Source organism: Mirounga angustirostris, unplaced genomic scaffold, assembly GCF_029215605.1.
Source record: "Mirounga angustirostris isolate CCGP_5_RB_7025 unplaced genomic scaffold, mMirAng1.0.hap1 SCAF_4, whole genome shotgun sequence".
Taxonomy (NCBI): Eukaryota; Metazoa; Chordata; class Mammalia; order Carnivora; family Phocidae; genus Mirounga; species Mirounga angustirostris.
Genome location: NW_026991712.1, coordinates 122,789,625 through 122,810,595, shown reverse-complemented (window position 1 = coordinate 122,810,595; position 20,971 = coordinate 122,789,625). Strand labels below are relative to the sequence as shown.

At 37.4% G+C, this 20,971-nt stretch overlaps 2 protein-coding genes across 13 annotated transcripts in view; one reads left to right on the top strand and one right to left on the bottom strand.

The window, feature by feature from the left end:
* The window catches only part of LOC135364042 (serine/arginine repetitive matrix protein 3-like), a 110,763-nt gene extending 96,613 nt beyond the window's left edge, over positions 1 to 14,150 (bottom strand). The window contains exons 1-3 of the mRNA XM_064587538.1: positions 14,090 to 14,150; positions 12,687 to 12,784; positions 7,252 to 8,253 (exon numbers count right to left, since the gene is read on the bottom strand). Of these exons, the coding sequence (XP_064443608.1) occupies positions 7,252 to 8,253; positions 12,687 to 12,784; positions 14,090 to 14,150 (1,161 nt within the window). The remainder of the gene's footprint in view (positions 1 to 7,251; positions 8,254 to 12,686; positions 12,785 to 14,089) is intronic.
* ADGRL2 (adhesion G protein-coupled receptor L2) overlaps positions 6,411 to 20,971 on the top strand; it is a 192,125-nt gene continuing 177,564 nt past the window's right edge. For 10 of the 12 annotated variants that reach the window (XM_045897321.3, XM_045897328.3, XM_045897318.3 and 7 more), the window contains exon 1: positions 7,868 to 8,005. The gene's annotated coding sequence lies outside the window, so the exon portion shown is untranslated. Of the gene's footprint in view, positions 6,533 to 6,682; positions 6,828 to 7,867; positions 8,006 to 20,971 lie in introns of those variants that run through there. The other 2 variants (XM_045897319.3, XM_045897320.3) reach the window with 2 other exon arrangements.

Below are 20,971 nucleotides of genomic sequence, written 5' to 3'. Positions count from 1 at the left end.
ATCATATCTTAAATCATTTTGCAATAGGGCATTGGAGAGAAAGTAAATATTGAGTAATTATATGAAATGTCAAAATTCATCCTTTTAAATATTTTTCAGATTCCTTATTTGATTACCCATAGTTTTTTTTTAAATGATCAATGATTGTCTTCTGGGGATCCATATTATTTAAAAATAGTTTATATTCTTGAATACTCAAACATTTATATTTTATACCTAGCATTCTTACTCAGCATTTCTCTAATTTAATTTTAACAAGTTTTAAATATTTTTTCATATTATTTCCATGACCTATTTCTTTGAGACATGCTACTTCATATATAGCAGTAATCCAGTATTATAATGAATTATTGTGTTTCAATTATCATTAGATAATAAACAGGAAATTAGTTTTTCTTGTAGTGTATTCTACATTGTCTGAACAATGAAATATATGTGGTTTGAATTTGGGTCATTAATTCAGGTAGTAAGGACATAGTTCTAATTAAATTGGTGTCATAAATTACATTCCCATAATGAAGGGGGGCACTCTTTTAATGCACTAAAAGAGTTATTTGTAGGTATGTGATTTTGGTAACCAGGACAGTCGGATAAGAGGGTGGATGGTTCAGTGCAACACATCGTCATCACTGAAACAAAACCATTCAAAGAATATACTGTTCAAGTGACAGTTCAGCAACTCCTTTTTTAATGTAGAATAGCTGGAGAGGTTATGTGTCCTTATTTTTTAACCTAAAACAAAAATTTTTCATTGAATATAGCTCCACAAAACCTTATCATTTCCAAATCATTTCAGTATTCCTTTAAGATATAAATGACATTTCAGGCATGATTCTAAATTTGGATGCTTATTTTAAAGAAAACGAATTCTTTTCTAAAGCACTTTTACTTATCAAAAAACATATGCCTATTACATCATTGTTTGGTCTAGGTCCTAAGTGATTGATTTCATAGTGACCTTAAGAATGCACTGTAATGAGCTGCAATAAGTTGAAACTTAATTATAAAGATTTAAATTATTCTTGAAAATAGAGATGGCTACATTCTATTATCTTATCAAGAAACTATGATGAGAGCTAGGCTTAGAAGAAAAATCTTTGCAAATTGCTATTCTATTTTCCACATGCTCAGACAAATTTATGTTTACTGAAATATACACAACAAAGAAAGGCCTTTAAAAAATAAAGCAGGTAAGTGGAGTTAAAAAATAACTATCATATTAGAGAACAAAATAGTGAAAAATGTTAGTAATAGATAGTGTAGATGATCAGAAGGATCAACCAAAGTCAAGGTCAAACATCTCACATTATACAGTTTTACACTGTATTTTCAAAACTGCAACAAAATAATTTTTTGTTAAAAAATAGTGAGATCATAGATTACAATTATTATTTTATGCTTAACGTTAAGAAAATTATAATGTTTTCTAATAGGAAAATATTAGAAGTGTTATATAATTATACTTTGACTCACCTTGTAAGATGCAAGAGGTATTTGTGAGTTTGTTTTCTGACTCTTAAAAGCCGTTTGCAAGTTTGCTGTGCTACAATGAACTATGACATGAATAATCAAAAATATTTGCAGAGACACTAAAAATTCTATTTAGACTTCTCTGAAATTGCTATTTGGTTATCTCTGAGGGTTTAGATTCAGTAGAGTGGAGTTGCCTCTGCTATTAACCATTGACTTGCTTTTGTTCTCACCCAAGCTGTACATGTCTGCTTTACGAAGAATTGCCCATCCAAATGTTTTTTTTTTTTTAGATTTTATTTATTTATTTGCGAGAGAGAGAATGAGAGACAGAGAGCATGAGAGGGAGGAGGGTCAGAGGGAGAAGCAGACTCCCTGCTGAGCAGGGAGCCCAATGTGGGATTCGATCCCGGGACTCCAGGACCATGACCTGAGCCGAAGGCAGTCGCTTAACCAACTGAGCCACCCAGGCGCCCGCCCATCCAAATGTTTTATATTTAAAACAAAGAGTTGTGATTTAGGCTACTCTTAGTTTAGCTTCAATACTTAAAAAAAAATAAAGAAATTTCATCTCTATTGTTGATAGAGGTTTTCTGCATATATTAAAAAGGGATGGGGAGACCTATTTTTAAACTATGGACTTCAATAAAATATTTGGTTGTGAGTACAATGAACAAAATAATTATTATAAGAGGCCATAGAAAGCTTTGTATAAAATGAGTGTTATTATAGTTATACTTCATGGTTTGACAGAAACATTGATAGAAAAAGATCTGTAAGACCCAATTATAGAAAATCCTCAAAGTGCAGAGATTAACAGGAGTAATGGGAACAATCTATGGGAAAGAAAGACTAACTTAGAGTTGTATAAGACTCAGTGGAACAATGATTACGTAGGACATCTTTTTTAATTTGCTTACTTTTGAGTATCATAATGGCAATGGTATAAAATTTTTATAATCTTTTATATATTGTTATACATATAAACACTCTAAGTGCACAGAGTCATGCTACCAGTTGTATTGGTGGATTTTTTAAAAAAAGTATTAATTATAAAATGATAAATATATAATAATATATGTGGTGATTATATACTTCTAAATAATATCATTAAGCACAGTTCACTATAATCATATGTATACTGTTGTTTAAATGTCATTGCTTTTGGAGACTGCATCTCTATATTTTAGATAGAGTTTGGCTTTCTTGGACAAAGATTTACTCAGCCTGAAGAGAGCTGGGAGAATAGTTAAACTTCTTGGCTTTGCCAAATGCTTTCATATGTTTCTGCTCTCATGGAAAATGAGTTTTGATTTCTTTTCAGCCTACATGCATGGCAAAGCTAAAATGAAAAATAAAGCTAGCAACTTTCAACCAGTTCTAGTTAAGTTTGGTATTCACATATTGCTTTGATCTGCTCTAGAGCTTTAAAATACTTTCTAGAGTAGGGAAAGCTAGTTTCAGCACTAAGTATCACTGAATAGTAATGATGAAGAAATGGGAACTGGTTAACTTTAGGATGAAATCTAATTTTATTTCTGTTTGTGTATTAGAAACCAGACCAGGTTCACCTGTTATTTGTTTACTTGTTTGTTTTATTTTAGAACTAACATCACTCTCATCACAGGCAAAATATACTCCCCATTATGAATACAGCCTACTCTCCTTAATAGTTCTCTACAGCTATGTAGCTCAAACTTAGAATTTTTGGCCCAGTATGAAGTCCCCAATCTCCCCACTCCACCCCAGCCCACCTCCATGTAGCCCCTTTTAGAACTGTCTTATCTATATCCAAGTTTGCCAGAGCGGGACAGTGAAGAAGTTCCTTACTGTTCTACTGGCTTGTGCTAATCATAATATTTTAAAGCCCATTTTCCTACTTCTTCAGATTCTTTAATTTGGTAACCAAACTATTGTTATTCATACTTGTATTTTGACAAGTGCCTCATCACTTTCCTTTAAAGAAAGGTGCTTAGATGGTAATAGCTTCAAAAATTAGCATAATTTCTGTATCAGAAATATGTGAACTCACAGAATAAAATAATCTAGTTTTTTAAGGTTGCTTAAATTAAAAACACGAGTTTCTACAGTTGGAAAAAACATATATGGTTAAAATGTTTGAAGCCCATCAATCTCTCTAACCACATAAGCTAACGAGTTCCTTCTGTTTTCTTTGAATGAAATCACCATGAGTGGTTAGATGTTGATTTAACATAAAACAAATGGAAATGGGTGTTTCCTTTGTCCTTTGCAGAATTTATTTTTAAAAACAATTAGCAAGTATTCTGAATAAGTCAATGATTTTGCCATTACTTAAACAATAATACAGAATGAGTAGTTCATTTGATTGGATTTTAGGGAATGCATAATATACTCCAACTCCCCTTAACTTGCTAACATCTGCAGACATTATTAAGCTTCTCATTTCATTTTTTTTCTGCCATAACACCTGTATTGTTATAAATTATGTTTTGAATTGTCATGAAGTGTCAGGCAAATTATGTTTTCTGGATGTGCGTGTCATTTAAGGGTTCCTTTGTAATGGCAGGTTTGTGACTAACAGCTTAAACCTGAATATATCAATGCAATTAAAAGCTCTTTTTCAATTCTTCTTTGTGGACACAAAGAAGGTTGAAGCATTATTATGGGTAAAGTGCAAGGAAAGAATTAAAAATTCTTTAATATTTAAAACATCCTAGAGAAGGAATACATTTAGCTGTAATTTTAAAAAACATAGCAAGCTTATTATATTCTTCACAAAAATGTGTTGAACCCTTTGAACTCTATAAAATACACCTCCTATTGAATTAAAATTAAAAACTTGTATGACACATTTTCCACTCTTTATAGTTTTAACCCACTTCTGACAATTTCTTCCCCCTCCATGCATCCTCCTTTTTTTGTGTGATGTAGTAGTCTCTTCAGGAACATAGTAGAGAGTGACTCATCTAGGTCCCGAACATCAAAGAATGTCAGACCTATGAAATGTAGACAGTGGGTTCTTCCAGAAATTCTTTCTGAGTTAAATAAATAAGTAAATGAGCCAACATATGGCCTGCTTAATTCAGTCAAAAATTTCTATTGATTACTAACTAAGCTCACTAAATAAAAACTTCAGCCCAGGTTTTGCCTCCCAAAAGAAAATAGGATTAGACTGATCTATGCACTCATTGGGGCTTCTTGTGAATCATGCCGAGATGAGTCAAAAACCTTCAAAGGTGAACAAAGGAAAGGGCTAAAATTTTTCAGTAAATGTAGATTATTATTAGTTTGACATATTTTGGTTTATAATCTTGAATAAAACAATTTTAAATTCTAGAAGAGACCATGATATAAATGACCTCCGAGGTCTGAGAATTTTATAATTTTGCCTCTTCAACTAAAGTAGCCTGATTTAATTTTCCTAGGTAGATCTGTTGTACGTATAATTTTGACACGTTTAGAAACCTGAGGTACATAGTAAGGTTTCACACCAGCTCTGCATACGTGTTTTTTTCCAGACTAGGCTTGTGTCCTGCATCTATAATATTTGAATTATGTTATCTAAGAAATTCCAAATGGGAGTGTTTATGTAGTTTAAAGTACAAATGCTCTGAGTGGCTACTCTTATCTTTTGGAATGGTGAGAATATTAAAACATCAATACATTAAGTAGAAAGAAGTCTGATGATCAAGGATTCTTGTTTTGAGAAGTATAATGAATCAACCAAAAGAGTACATTTCGGTTATTTGCACATGTGTACTTTTAACTTATGATTCTTTACAAGTTGAGAACAAACCTGACCAATAGCTGGATTTACCTTAGTACTACAGATACCTCGCTCTGTGACAAAATACTGACAGGTATTTAGAGGCTTCAAGTCTTTTGAACAATATGCTGTTGACATTTTAATAACATTGTTGTTTGAAATGATTTCTTAAGTATGATGACTGCAACATACCCGCAGCAACAAAAAGTACATAGTTTCTGAAAGCAAAGACGCTCAAGTTTCATCCTATTTTCTAGAGGTTTTAAATCTTGATGAATCGGTTTCTCTTGAAAACCAATGGAAACAGGCTTCTTTAATTGAGGGCTGCATTCATTAGTTCTGTCAGTGATTGAGAAATACGTCCTAAAACTTAGTGACTTTCAGCTTAGAGATTTTGTAATTAAAAAAGCCCCCAAACCAAAAAACACCCAGTTTTGATTTCCCTGGTATGCAGAGGACACTTAAACTGGCTTTAAAATATTTTTCAAGGGTGATTTGTCCCGGCGTGATCTGCTCTCTTCAGCTCAGATCCATCGTTGGCGCTGCCTGGTTGTTCGCTGACACTACCAACAGAGAGGTGGCAAGGAAGTGTGGTCAGAGGACAAGAGCAAAGGCAGTCTCAATGTAAGGAAATGAGGGAAACAGACCTAACAGCACGATGAATGCACTTTCAAGTAAAGAGCCTTGTAGTCTGCTTTCCTTCCTTTGCTTACCCTGGTGGATTTAATCAAAAACAAACAAAACGCTCTTGTGAAATATAGTTAATAAAGTCAAAGTTTGGCGAGGTCTCTGTAACTACAAAGAAAAAGTCACCGCAATTTTTAAAAATGTAACTTTCATTAACGAGCGCGCCGGAAATCTCAGGTATCAAAGACGCATTAACCCTGGAGCGTCCCCAGTGCGCGGCAGCCCGACGGAGGCAACCGCGGCAAACAGACCTCCTTTTCTCCTCGGAGCGGTCACACAAAAGGAGGGCTGCGGAAACTAAAAGTTTCGAAGCCTCCGGCTCGCTGCGTGGAGAAAAGAGAAAACCTGGAGACGGGGTGGGTAAAAGACGCATCCTGGGCGCCTCTCCGAGGTGCAGGCAAGGAGAAAGCTCCTGGGCCTGGAAGGAAGAGGGGAGGGGAGGGGGGCCCCCGAGCCGCTGGCCAGCCCCCTGCGCCCCGCCTCGGAGGCCCGAGCGCCGCACTCCGCCGCGCTCTCCCAAATACCCTTCACCCCGTTCCAGAAATAAAATAAATGTTTTTAAAGCGCGTGTGTGTGGACAGGATGGAGAGCGCGCGCCGGAGGAGCGCGCGGAGGACCTAGCGCGCAGTGAGTGGAGTTTGGGGGTAGGGGTCGGGGTGGAAGGGGTGTGTTGATGGTGGGAGGGGGAAGGCTGGATGCCGAGCCCCGGGACTGAGCGGGGGGTGGCGAGCCGACGGGGAGGCAGAGGAGGGGCGCCAGCCGCCGCAGGCCGCCTCCGGGGCGCGTTCCGAGGCCGAGTGCGCGCGTCCCTCGCCGCCGCTGCCCGGACAGCCCTGCGGCCGCCCCGCCGGCGGAGCCGGGGCCGGCCTGTCCTCGGGCGGCTGCTCGGCCACCGCCGCCGCCACTCGAACTGCTCGAGCCCGTAAGTGTCCCCTTTCGCTCCCCTCCCTCCTGCTCGGGCGCACCGCCGCCGCAGCTGCTCCAATGGAGTGGAAAATGGCCATTGGGCGGCAATGAGTTATAGATTATCTGCTCCACGTTTTGTTCTTAGCTGCCTGTAATCTTCTTTTGAGTTTGCCTGAGCCCCTTGCTGGAAAAATCAGGAGGGAGAGATTTGTCCTTTGCCGCTGTACACGCTAATATGTTTATATGATCAGTCAACTCCGGAGGCGGGGGTGGGTAGGTGGGGATTTGGGGAGGAGGAGGCTGGAGGTGACTCCAGTTCAGACCTCGCCGAGAGTCTGTGTCAGGACTTCGCACTCCCCCATCTCTCTCCCTCTCTCCCTCACTCTCTCCCCGCTCACACACACTCTCGCAGAGGTGCCGGAGCGAAATCGGGAGCTTACCGGAGAATTCCTTGGGATTGTTGGGGGGCATCTCCCCTCCGTAGCTGTGCGTGGCGTGGCTCTTCTGTGCACCTCCCTGCTTTCCCGAGCCAGAGTCCTCGCCTTCAGCCTCTCGTGGGGCAGCGGCCACCGCTCAGCCTCGGCCCGGAGCCCCGGAATGTGAGGAGGGGCCGCCGCTGTCTCCCGCCCCAGGCCGCAGGGTCGGCGCCAGGGATGCCAGTCCGGCCCGCGCAGACCGCGGGCTGAAGGGCTTCGCCTGACAAACTGCGTTGGCCTCGCGCCGCCGGCGCCTGCCCGCCCCTCCCGCTGCTGCCGCTCCGAGGGGACTCCCAAGTCTGCGCACCTCTGTCGGGCTTTTACCTCCGCCACTCCTTTCGCTCTGGTTTCCGAAATTTTTGATTTTTCTAAGGGAGCGTGCGGTCTGGGGTGTGCGCGCGTGTGTAAAAGACCCCTCTCGCGGAGCGGCGTGTGGGAAACTGCGGGAAAATGTTGACCTAACCCCAGGAGCCGCCCGGCGCTGGCTGCTTGGCTGGAGGAGGAGGCGGCGGCGGCGGCGGCGGCGGCGGCCGACCAGCGGCGCCGTGTCCGGCCGGCGAGCCGCGGCGCTGCCTCCGGCGCGGACTCGGCGGCCGGCGACCCGCGCGCGCAGCCGGCCTCGGCCCTCAGCGGCCGGGGTCGCCGCTGCCCTCCGCTCCTCTCCCCGCGCGGCCCCCGCGCCAGACGGCCCGCCCCCGGGGCGCGCTCGCAGACCGAGGTAAGAGCCGCAGGAGCGAACAATGTGCCTCTGTGCCGGGCTTCGGAGACCTGTTTGCTTTGCGCCTCCTGCCCGGGGGTGGAGGCTGGAGGGGGAGGGAGCCGCGGGTGAGTTGGGGCTCGGCTGTTTGTTTCTGTTCGGCCCGGCCGAGTGGGAGACCCGCGCTGGCTCTTGCTGCTCCCCCTCCGCCCACCTCCTCTCCTCGGAAATCGATACGCAGAACTCCAGTCCCGTCCAGCCAGCTTCTCCTTTTCTCAGGGAGCTGTCGTAACGCTCTCTAGGCATCAGCCTGTTTGCAGGGGGCGTGGGGGAGTACGATCGGGTTATGCGTTTTTTGATTTTCTGAAAGCTTGGGTTGGAAGGGGCCGCTAGCCCTTTTACAGCCCGTCTGGGGAGGGGGATGTGAGGCGCGCCCTCCGTGGGGCCGCTCTGCTCGGGGTGCGGGGCGCGGGGCCCAGTCCGCCACCGCCCCTCCCGCCTGCAGACCTGTCCCGGGCTGTAAGTGGCGCAGGGAGGCCGGGCGCCCGGGGCGAGTTCAGGGGGAAGTAGAGGTGGGGGGTGAGTTGTTGCGGGTTGTTGTTTTTTCTTGTTGGTGGTTAGGTGGTGTGGAGAGGCGAGGATAACAGCAAAGCGCAGCCAGATGTGGCCAGGCCGGCGCGGGGGCTGGCAACGATTAGGGGCGGCCCCGCGGGGTGGGCGGGCGGACGGGTGGCGGGGCCCGGCACCCGGCGGGCCCTGGGGAGGGCAGAGAGCCTCCCGGACCCGCAGTGAGAGGGCGGCAGCGGGCCGCGCTGGGCCTGTGGGAGAAGTTCCCGACCGTGGGCTCCTGGGGTGGCTGTGGGGCTGGGAACCTCGGGAAGCCTGGTTTGTAGGATGGGGGTGCCGGGGGGGGATCTGCGGGGAGGAGAAGGCGTGGGAGGGGCGCGAGGAAAGGGGAGACCCCCCGGGCTAACCGAGCCTAGGCTCCTTGATTGGCTGGGATGACCCGACCCCTCCGGTAGAGAGGCGAGGGCGGGCGAAGCGACAAAAGCGTCCTAGCATTGGGGAGGCACGCTTGCAGGACTCCTTCACTTGGCATCAGTAAAGTTTGTTCCTTTCGCCAAACTGCGGGGCTTGGGGTAGGGAAAATCGCTGGCAGCTTTACTGTGTGCCCAAAGTGTCGCTGATCGGAGGCTAAAGGCTAAGGAACGTATGTCTTTCATATATATATATATATATATTTTATTCTCTCTTCATCCCGTCCTTTAAAAACATAGTTGGAGGGAAGAGTCCTGCGGTGCGGCTTCTTTCCTGGTTTTCTACGGACTCCTCCCCCCTCATCCTTTCCCCCTTCCCGGGCCCTCTCCATCCGATCTTCCTGGTGCAAACTGTGTTGTCTTGCATTCAGACCGAGGAAATGTTTTCCTCCTGTTTCTTGAAAGGTGTCAGGCTGCTGAGCAGCTCCCTCAAGCAGCCTGGAGCGTCTGAGCCGCACCACCGACCAGATGGTTCCCGTTACAAAGGCCGGGTTCTAAGGCACTGTCCTCCCCGCCCCCGCCCCAATTCTTAAATTTTCTCCTGCCGCCTTTACGGTGCGTGTACTTCTCTCTTCCCCTTTCCAGAGGCATAGATTTAACGGACGCTGTTGGTTCATTCATTTCCCTGTCAGTGTTTGTATCTGGAACGGGCCGCACCGAGTTTGCTCTTTGCTCAACTCGAGTTGCACAATGGAGAAAAGTCACATCCGTTTGGTAAATAATTTCCTGTTGGGATGTCTCTTACTAAATCAAGTTTGATCTTGGGCAGACCTTAAAAGTTGGGTACTAGGAGGCAATAGGCGTCCACAGCAGAGAAAAAGAATAGTTTCTGTAGTGTCTTTAACAACATTCCAAATTGTTATGGGACTTTTGACCCAAGTAAAAGGTAACTTGGTAACTTTAAATTTAGTATGTTTACGATATTTGGAAAACCTTATATAAGAAAATCTACTTCTGTTCAGGTGTGTTGTGGAACTTTTTGTTGTCCCTCTCTCCACCCTCCAGGAAATTTATGCATGATAGAGAGAATACTGCAGAACAAATGTTCTGTTGTTTAGTTCCTTCAGACATTCCGATTCTCTCCTTTTGTTGCTTGCCTCTAAAAGAGGTGCCATTTCACATCATTCTGCACAAATTGTTTGAATTAATGCAAGTGTGAATTCTTACCGTTTGAAGGGGACTATTAGCATATCAAAGGTTTCTTAGCTTCAGCTCAATTGAGAAAACTTCAGCCTGTCTTCCATTTGCTTCCAAGCAGAGGCCCAAAGGGCAATGAGAATTGTAAAGGGTAAAAATAGGGAGGTGGATTCAGGCTGTGTTTCTGAACTTTCACTGTTTTGTAATTATGTGAGCGAAAAACATTGTCTATTGCTGTGGAGCCCTTGCAAATGGCAAGACAATTATTTTCTATTGATAAATGGTTTGTTCCTAGAAAAAAGGTGACCTTTTATTTAATGATAGTCACTGTTGCCTGTCTTTTGGGGTCCCTTCAGTGGAAGAGAGTGAGAAAGCTTTTCCTTCTAACTTAATACTTTTCTAGGGCCTACACTTTGTTATATTAGTAAAATGGGGAAGAAAGCCTTTTAATTAGTCTATAAAACAATAGAAATCTTGTGATAAAGGGACACTCATTTTTACGCCTAGGAAACTTATTTTTAATATCCTTGCTAAATTAAGGGGAAAATCAATGGAGCGTTTGAATATTAAAAACTCAGTATGAACTTTGTTAATGCAACTTCTGCAAGTGTAAATTTGAGAAAGGGTTCTAGGTGATACTCAGAATATTTGTGAATTCTAGTTAGTAGTAATTCTTTTTGAATATTGATTTTGTCTCAGAAGTTTTGTATTTTATCAAACACTGTACACTGGAGAATTCAGCTTACAGTTGGTTTATTTTTCCTAATATTTATAGCATATTTGTTAATGCTTTTTTTACATTTGCAGAGAGATAAGTTCTTTGAATTTCTTTTAACAACTCAATACCCATGAGTAAAGAAACAAGAACAAGTACTTGGGTCATTTGGGTCATTTTATGGCAAGCAGATGGGTCAAGGGAGAACTTTTTTCATCAACTTCTGCGGAAGTGTTGGTTTTACTTATTTAGCTCAAGATTTCCTAAAGCCTAGTCTTAAGATGAAAATGAACCTCAGAGAAGGTTTTGGAGCCCATATTTTTTATACTTTTACCTTTGATGGTTAGTTGATTTTGAACATAAGTTTATATTCTTTCATTAGAAGTGGACTTTTTTTTTTTTAACTAATGTTCGGACCTCCTTGTTTTTCATTCTAATACTGAAAATTAACTCTGATGAACAATTTGGGAGGGAAAATATCATTACATTAATTGCCTAACATTTTTGGTTTTTAGTTTAGTAAGATACTTTATTCAGACTAAGAGATTTTTTTTAGCGCCATTCAAATTGTATATCATGCCCCTGAAACCATTTTATGATAGTTTATTTATCTGGTCCCTTCAGTTGTCTAAGAAGTACTTTTGAGGTAAAAATGCACACGTTGATGTAATTGCTATTATTGCACTTAAGTTGCTGTTAACTAGTCTGCTTTGAATGCAGAGTGCTATAAAGAAAACATTATCCTTTAGAGCTATTAGTGATAATCTAAAAATTGTCTTGAAAACATTGTTCTTCATTTTATATGATGGTGCTCCTGAATTCAGCAAATCTCTGAAGGTGTAAAATGCAGTGAAAAGATTTTTTCAACATTTCAATGACAAAATTGGACTACTTAGAGAAAAATTAATGTGTTGTAGAAGCACTTCAGCTGCCATTTTCAATCACTGTGGGTTACTATGTGTTGGCAACAGAAAATGAATTTAGAAATGCAGATAGCTCTGGGAGCAGGTAGTTGGAGAAATCAGAATATTAAGTCATGTGGGGTAGAACAAACCAATTACTTCTGGTTTTGACTTGAGAATTTCCAATAAATAAAAATTTTTCAGGCTTTTGACTCTGCTTTATTAATAGACTAACATCAAAGCAGACAACAAAACTTCCAAATGTTATAAAAACTAATATTAAATATACATATCTCACATAGAGTAGTACTACAAGTCTTAATTTTAAGACAAGCATTGGGGTTTTTATTGCTGCGATTTTCACAATCAGCAGAAACGTTAACACCAAGCTTCTGGGTGTTTCCTTTCTTAAAATATGCAAGAGGAAAGCTTTAAAACCAAGGTTTACTTAAGGTTAGATCTTTATTTGATCATTATTGAAGCTTTCTGTGTTTTATTAAAAAATCTAACATAATATTTTAATGTCTTAAGTAATACAGGAATATGTGAGCTAAGATTGAGAAGTTGGGAAGGTCAAGAGGTAACTGGAAGTCTGTACACCATAGTAATAAAATGTTTATTGCTGTATTTTCTATCAAAATATTTATTTGACCTAACTTGTGAATAAATAACTCAAATCACGCTTTATTGACAGATGTAGTATGAGATGAAGAGAGAATTACAATTTATGTATGGGCTACACACACTATACATACCTGAGAGAAATGTGTTCTCATTTTAATAAGAATCCATACCACTTGCCCAATTGCTGCTATTTAAGAGAGCAGATTAACTGTATTTAGATTAGGAATGAACATTCTTGGAAATTTGAAGAATTCAGTAATTGAAGAATTCACGTTTGCTATTTTTACGAAAAGTCTCCTCAAAGACTGTACACTTTGCCTCTTCATGTCCACCGTATCTGATTTTGAGTCTTGGAGAGGTACACATTTGACATCTGTCTGCTTTTCTGTGGAAAAGGTTCATGTAAAATTAAAGTGGAATTATTTTCAAACTAATAAATTCTAGAAATAAAGTGCATGATTATGAAGAAAGGTTCATCAAATTATTTGCAAAAATACTTAGCTAAAAAATTTTGCAAATTGATGGTTTAGATCAAGTGTTAAAAATAGCAACTTTAGCTCCTAGACCTGAAAAGGCCTTGAAATCCTGTTTATGTTTTGGTCATATCAGTTCTTAAGGTAATTTGTTTAAATATTAGTTCATATTACCTAAAAAGATAACTGTTTTGTAACTATTTTCAAGAAAGATTAAAACATTTCTATTTTAAAGATAGATTAAAATCATAGCTTAGTTAACTTCTCTCTTACATAACACTAATTAGTCTATAGCCCCACCTAAATATTCATCTCTTCAAATAATTCTTGATTGAAGGTTGAAAGGTTGAAAAGTATTTAATCACCCCGATTACTGTAATTAGACTTGATGTTATCAGAAAAATTGAGACTGTTCTCTGAAATCTTTTTGCAACTCAAGATTGGTCAAGCAGTGATTTTTTTTTTAATGCTTTAAGAAAAACTCTTAAGAAATGGGTTGTTTAACATAAAGATAGTTAATGATTGGAATTAGAGAATTAGAATCCTAAAATGATGACATTTTTCTTGACCTAAGTGTGAATAACTTTGAAAGAAGAAACTATATAACTGGGGGTCTGTAATTCCTAAATTTTATTCAGGACGTCAGTGTGGTATTTTGACTTTATAGGTTTTATAATGTGTATATTATAAACAGTGAAAATCTCTTTATGCTCTTTTGACATAAGTAGAGTTTTTTTAAGTGGATCACTGTGTCATATAAGGTCTTAACCAAAAATACTTAAAAATCTTTTTACATCATTTATCTGATAGATTAGGCAATGATTTGCAGATATTTTCTAATATATTCTTATGCAATGATTTTTAAAGTTATTTCTTAAGAAGAAAATAACTTCCCATATATTGCCAATAAAAATTATCTTTAAAAAAGGTAGATCGAGTGAAGGAACCTAGCGCTTAACACCTGCAAGTAGAGTGCAGCTTACAGCAAAATACTATTGATTGCTTTGAAACACAGAGCAAGTTTAAATACAATTTGTTTAATTACAACAAAAATGCAGTTTTATGAAGTAATAGAGTTTGTCTTCATAGAGAATTTTATGGCATTGTGTGGTGGTAAGTAATATCCCATCACAGTTGTATAAATTTGTTCAATTACCAGAACGGCTAAAAGAAAAAAAAAATCAATTTACATTGAAAAGCAACAGAAATTAGATTACCTTGGTTAGTAGGAACTTGCCAGCAATGTCTAAATTGCTTAATAATATCAAAAGCTACCATGTTTCACAGTGTAAGGATATTGGTGCCTGTTTTAATATGCATATATCTTCTTTACTTGGTGACTTTTGTTATGTGAACTTTTTTTCTTTTTGTTTTCCGTTTTTGTTTTTATGGAAGCTGTTACATGAAGTCCAAGAAACTATTTCCACTTGCATATTCTTATTTGTTTTAGAAATTTGCTTTTTGTTGTTGCTTTTCTGGATTTCTAGAATTTGTGATCAGCTGATATTTCAGATGAGTGTCATGAAATATCAGATGTAATTTTAGGCATCAAAAGAAATCTGGCCCATCAGTATGGATAGCTAGGTTATTATCAGCAACAGAAACACATTTTAGAAATTTTTATTACTGACTCTAGAATTATTAAGAATTTTAAGTCTTAAATTCTTGTAGCAATTAGGTGGCATGGGATTCATCATAGCGGATAGCTGGGCACCTGTTTTATTACCACCTTGATTCATTCTGGCACCCAGATTTACCGAAGTGCAAGAACAGGACACAACTGCTGCTCACAGCCACCCAGCTGTTTTTAGGTCATGAAGTCAACTTCCTGGAATTTCTGGGGAAACCAGTTGAAAAGGGAGGACAAATGTCACTTTAAATAGAGATGTTTAAATCAGATTTCTGCCTGAGGGTAAAATTTAGGTCTGTTTTAGCCCGGATGTAATGTCTCCCTCTACAGAGTACAGCATTAATCACTACCTGACAAGAAAACCTATGCTGAGCAAAATGGGCCCCTGTTGGTCTTGTCATTGATTTTTCCAATCTGTGAGGAGTACGTTATAAACATTAAAATTCACACACAGGGATTACACCTTAATCTCTGAATTTCAGTATTGAAATTAGTTGCCTTAAAAGAAGCCTACTTAAAGCTAAGAAAGAAAAAACTTTGGGAGACTTTTTGTAAGGATAGATTGAATATTTTTATAAAAATAGAAATATTAAAAAGCAGGCAGGTTAAGCAGAAGTTAACATCCTGAAATAATGACTTAATTCTGTTTAAGATGCATTAAGTAACTTCAAAAATGTGTGGGGTTTTTTTGTTGTTGCTGTTGTTTTTAATAAATCTGATAGTAGAAAAAAGAAGATAAAAATGAACTATTAGTTCTTGGCCATGAGAGATGGAAGAAGTTGAAAAGATGGTTAACTTCAGACTTAGATCGGTTCAAAGGCTTATTGTTTTATTAGAACAAAACTGGATAAATCTGTTTCTAGATGAATAATAAAATCTTTAGCCATTGTAGTGAAAAATGTGTGGTGAAAAATGCACCATGAAGTTCCTCATAAAATAAAAAGGGTTAGTTTTGCTCTTTCAATTATTAGGTAATACTCTTTAACTCCTTTCTTAATCAAATAAATATATAACACACGTACATATATAAGCATGGAATTTATATCCTGTTCCTTTGTATGTATCAATATTTATGACTGTTACTGGCTAAAAATTAATGCAAATATAAGTTTAAAATGTAAAATATGTATGATTAAAATAACTTTTTAAACCGATTTTGAAAATGATATGACTTAGTTAATCTCTATTTTGTTCTCAAAGGTATTTACTATTTTTGGATCACGAAATGCTTGTACTACCCATGCTTTGCATCATTTTGTAGGTATTTTTACATCAGCCCATGCCTCAAACAGATGATTGCCCTGGATTTAGATGACAAAATAATCTAACCCCAGTTATTGTCAAAAATGGTTCTTGGCTGCTGGGGGTGGGCTAGATGACCTTGCTTTTGACTAATGGTTTCTATTGTAGAGGATAGTAAATAGCATCTATAAAAGAAGCAAAAGAGAGTTCTTTTTTGTTTATAAAGTAAATTCTAATTTTAATCGTTTATTCTTAAAATAGAATACTGTGACAGCAATTCTCCATATAATGAGGGAATCATTACAAGATTTTAGAAAAGGTCTTTAGTTGATATATTTCTGTTTTATGTAGATTATATTAACTTAATCAGTTCTCAACTACAATTTACATAGAAAATCATGTCCTAAATGATTTTCCTGTCTTTTTTTACTTTGAAACAAAGTATTTCTATTAGGAATTATTATTTCTTATTCCATTGGTACTTCCCATACAGAAATTTTATTCCTTTGCCTTAAAAGCCTATCATTTTTTTCACTGGTTATTACCCAGTTATTTATTAGAATTTACAGAAAACATGTTTTTATACAATATTTTCTCCACTCATCTTTATGTTCTTAATCTCGAGATGCTTATGGTATGTTTTAATTCTTAAGATTCCTGGTCTTCCTGGGGTTAATGTCCAAGAGAGTTTGGGAAACATTAATTTTGGTGATGTTGTAAGCCTATGCATTTGTATCCCAGTGATTGTGCATATTTTTGTAGAATTTGACAAAGCCTTAATGTATTAAATGAAGAATTGATGCATTTTATGTATCTTGTCTTACATTTAAGAAAAGATGGATGTAATTCTGAAATGTTTCATTTTGCTTCTTATCCATCAACAAATAAAAATTATACTGAAATTTTGATGTCCTAGACATTTCATTTTTACTAAGGACATTTAACTCTTTCTGTCCTTTTGAGTAATAGAGATGTCTCCCCCCCATCTTTGTTTTTTCTGCTGTAAATGCTGTGATACCCATAGCCTTCATGGAGGTCACTTTTCATATTATCATTGGTTTTAAACTAGGCCTACAGCCTGAATATTTAAAGATACAAGTGAAACAAAATTTTATTTTTCTCTAAAGTGAAAAACTCACTACAATGCTGCTTATTACAAGTTGCCTTTCCCCTTAACCTTGTTTTCTTTGTTTAAGTAGAAAAGAAATTTAACTGGTATCTCTGTATTGGTATTTTCGTATGTTTAGCATGAAAGTGAGCATATCTTTTATAATTTACATGTTTTTAATTAAGGATCTTAGTTTAAAAAAACACCTTATAATAAAAGCATATCAGTTCATTTATGGGTAAGTCAAATTGAATGCCTCAAATTTCTAGTCACTGCTTATATGCTATAAGGTGGTGCATACATGTTTGAAGGGAAAAATCAGGGGACATCAAATTGTCCAGTAATAATTTTTGGTAACACATTGCCCCCTAAGACTTTGAAAATATTCTTTTATTTATTTATTTATTTTAAAGATTTTATTTATTTACTTGACAGAGAAAGACATAGCGAGAGCAGGAACACAAGCAGGGGGAGTGGGAGAGGGAGAAGCAGGCTTCCCGCAGAGCAGGGAGCCCGATGTGGGACTCGATCCCAGGACCCTGGGATCATGACCTGAGCCGAAGGCAGATGCTTAATGACTGAGCCACCCAGGCGCCCAAGACTTTGAAAATATTCTTAGCTTTGCCTTTTTCCCCCCTGCTCCCTTGTCAGAGATGTACCTTATATCTGTATTCACAGAGAAAGGAATATGGTGAAGAGGAGAGTGTGCAAACACAAATCTAAAACAGATTTGAAAAAAATATGATGGAGGGGTAAAGGGCATTTTGCAAATCAAACGAGTTTTCTTTTTCTTTTCATATTGAATTAATGAAAATAAATTTATTGTTCAGAAAAATACTTCCAGATTTAAGTTTCAGAATTTTTCTAAATTCTAAGAAGAAAATGGTAGTAGTTACTACATTTATTTAAAATTTATCTTTATCTTTCACTGTAAGTCAATCCTAAAATATCACCTTTGATTGTTTACTTTGGGATCAGAAGATGCATCAGATAAACAGGTTGAACAGCTTTGATTTGGGTGGTCTATCATTTCAGGCTGGTGCTGTGTAAGCAAGGTAATGTTTTCTTTTCCTTGAAATACACTTTGTAAGAGTGGCTCTTGGGTGACTTTGAAAAGTTTGTATATCCTGCCTGCTCAAGCTGCATTCTTAACCAAGCTGAAGGACAAGAATAATCATGTTGAACCACAAATTTTCAGAAGCAGTTATTTTAATCAGATAATTGGTAAGGAGGAGACTTTAGATAATAGTATTTTCATACAGTGGTGACCTGCATCTTTACCAGGCAACTGCCTACATGTTTCAGATATTTTTGCTAACCCTTGTTATTACCTGCAGAGGGAGCTTGTATATGAGATAAAATAATCAAAGCAGTATCAATTGGTATTGCTTTTTTGAAAATTATATATTTTAACATACTTTTTATTTTTGTTTGAGAAAAATTGTTCTAAGGAAAATAAAGCATTTGGGATTAGCCAAATTATAGTGAAATTTAATATACTAAATGTCCAAGTATTTATCATTTCCTGTATTCACAGATTACAAATGTGCTTTTTACCTTTCCTTAATTAGTAAAGATAACTTGAAAGGTAATGAAGATAATGAATCAGACTCATTTTGAGATGCTAACTAGTTTTATGATCAGCCAGAGCTCTGGATGACTGTAGAACTGTGTCTTGTTTAAATATTGAATAATTAAAAGAGAGATGGGATTTTTTAGAAAATTTTCCAGATTATGTAAAATATTGTAAAGCGATCAATGAACAGTAAGTAGTAAATTACATTTCTCTTCATTTAATTAATAGATCAAAGTAGATGAGTTGCATTTGCTCTTTTCTAAAATCAAAAATGATCACTTTGGATTAATGACTTTTACTTGCAATAACGGACCGATTAATGCAGTGACACTTAAAAACAGGGAAACCACCAGTAAAGATCTAATATTAAATGGTTTAGGAAGTTGCTGAGTAACTTGGAAAAAAATGAATGCAGGCAAGATAGATAGTACTTAATTAAAAAACGGAATTATATTTATGAACACTGTGTCAGCTAAATTTCTCAGAAATTATAAGCCAGATACTCAGAAATACTTGAGAGTTTTCCGATCAGGTGTTTTGGTAATCAGGGTTAAAATCCTTTAGAAGCATTTGGTTCTTTTCAGTGAGCAAAATTTTTCACATCATATGTATAATTGTGCCAGGAAATTTAAGGATAAGATATTATATTAAGTTATCCTAAAAATGAACCTTTTTATTTTTATTTTTACATTTTAGTATAAAAATGTTATTTCAGAATTTGCTTGTTGGAAAAAAAAGAAAGGTTATCCTTTAATGCATTCTTGAAAAGAGATGTAATAGTTCATTTCTCTTCCTTAGTTTACCAAGGAATGATATGACAAGTAAAAATATTTATTTGGTATTTTAAGAAGCTTTGTTTCTTAATGAAATTCATTGTTGTAGACTTACTGTTTTATTAGCTAAGCCTTACTAATGTGAAAAGTCAGATTGTTACTGTTACACAGAATGACCCTCTAAGTAAGAAAACTGTTGTCTAATAAAGAGATTTATGGTACTGGCATGGGCTTTTATATAAGTATTAACCTCTCAGCATGGTCATGTATTATCTTAACAAGTCTATGCTACATTTATGCAGAGCATTTTCATACCAGGGTAAGAATATTAGCAACAGCAATTCACTTCAATAGGATTATGTCGGTATGTTTTTACAAAAGTATACAAATGCTCCTTTTCGGTAGAATTATTTATAGGCATCCTGTACTGCCAACTTCATTGTCTTAAATAATATGATAAAAAAAGATTTCTTATCATTGTTGGTGCTAACTATGATCGGCACCAGAAAATGGAATCTGATATTACAGTTCATTACCCTTTTCCCTCGAATATCACACCTCCCTTCACAGAGAGGTAAGGGTTACTAGAGAATTCATTCCAGGAAGATTGTTACATGAGGAACAGTAACTGTCACAGAGTGCATAACTTCTGTGAGGTTATTGGAAAGGCACAGCTAGGGTAAGTTCTACTTGTTTTGTCTCAAATTTGGAGGTAGACTATTGAGTGTTTTTTAAAGTAGTGAAATTTAAATCCATTGCAAAGAAAATGTTTCGTTGACAAGTTAATTAAGTTACTATTGTAAAAGTGTTATTGGTATTATATTGGGGATGTTTATGATAAGGAAGTTAATTGGCGATGTTTTACAGTTTAAAATAACCCTGACATTCTTTGTAAGTTATCAGAGAAATTTCTAGCAAATATTCTTGGATGAATAATAAAAAATATTAATTATGATATAATATCCTCTGCTCATTTATATATATGTTGAGTAAATGTGTATGTATTAAATTGTTTCTACATCTGTTTGAGCAGATTGGCTTTTTTTTAAAAAAATAAGCTACATTATGAATAGAATATAATATGAGGAATAATTCTCAAGATAAGGGCAGTATGTGTTACGAATGCATATTTGAAATAATCTTTTTAATATACATTTTATAAAAATGGAATTTTCTGTTAAAAAACTTGCTATGTTTATTCTCTTTGAACCGAGTCAAATATTTTAACAGGTTAACATTTTAAATGGAAGTTAATAAAACATGTAAAAAACCCTAAATAATATTTATTCAAAATTTATGTGTACCTATATGAAGAGTCTGGAATTCAAAACTATGAATCTACAAGTTTTAATAACTGTTGGAAAAAATATATTTTATATTGCTTTATTAATTTAAAAACTAAATTTAAAATTTAAAAACTATTGCTTTCATTTTAATTCTAATAATAAACAATATTAATGCCTTTTTGCTTTTATATTTTCAAAGGCATAGATTTCATCAAGTTGAAATCTAACAAAGGTTTTTTAAAAGACTACTTTTTATTATGTACATTTTATTATGGCATTCACAGGGTATTGCTAATTCAAAGCTGCACTGAAGAGTAAAAATGTTAAAATCTTAGAATATCAAATTTCTATTCATTTTTAAAAAGAATAAATTATAAGATTGCACATTTTTTTCTCCAGTAATTTAAACATGATTGTGTTACCTATGTATAAGAATAAATACAACACCTGAGGAAATAACTGAAATTCACAATAAAAATATTGA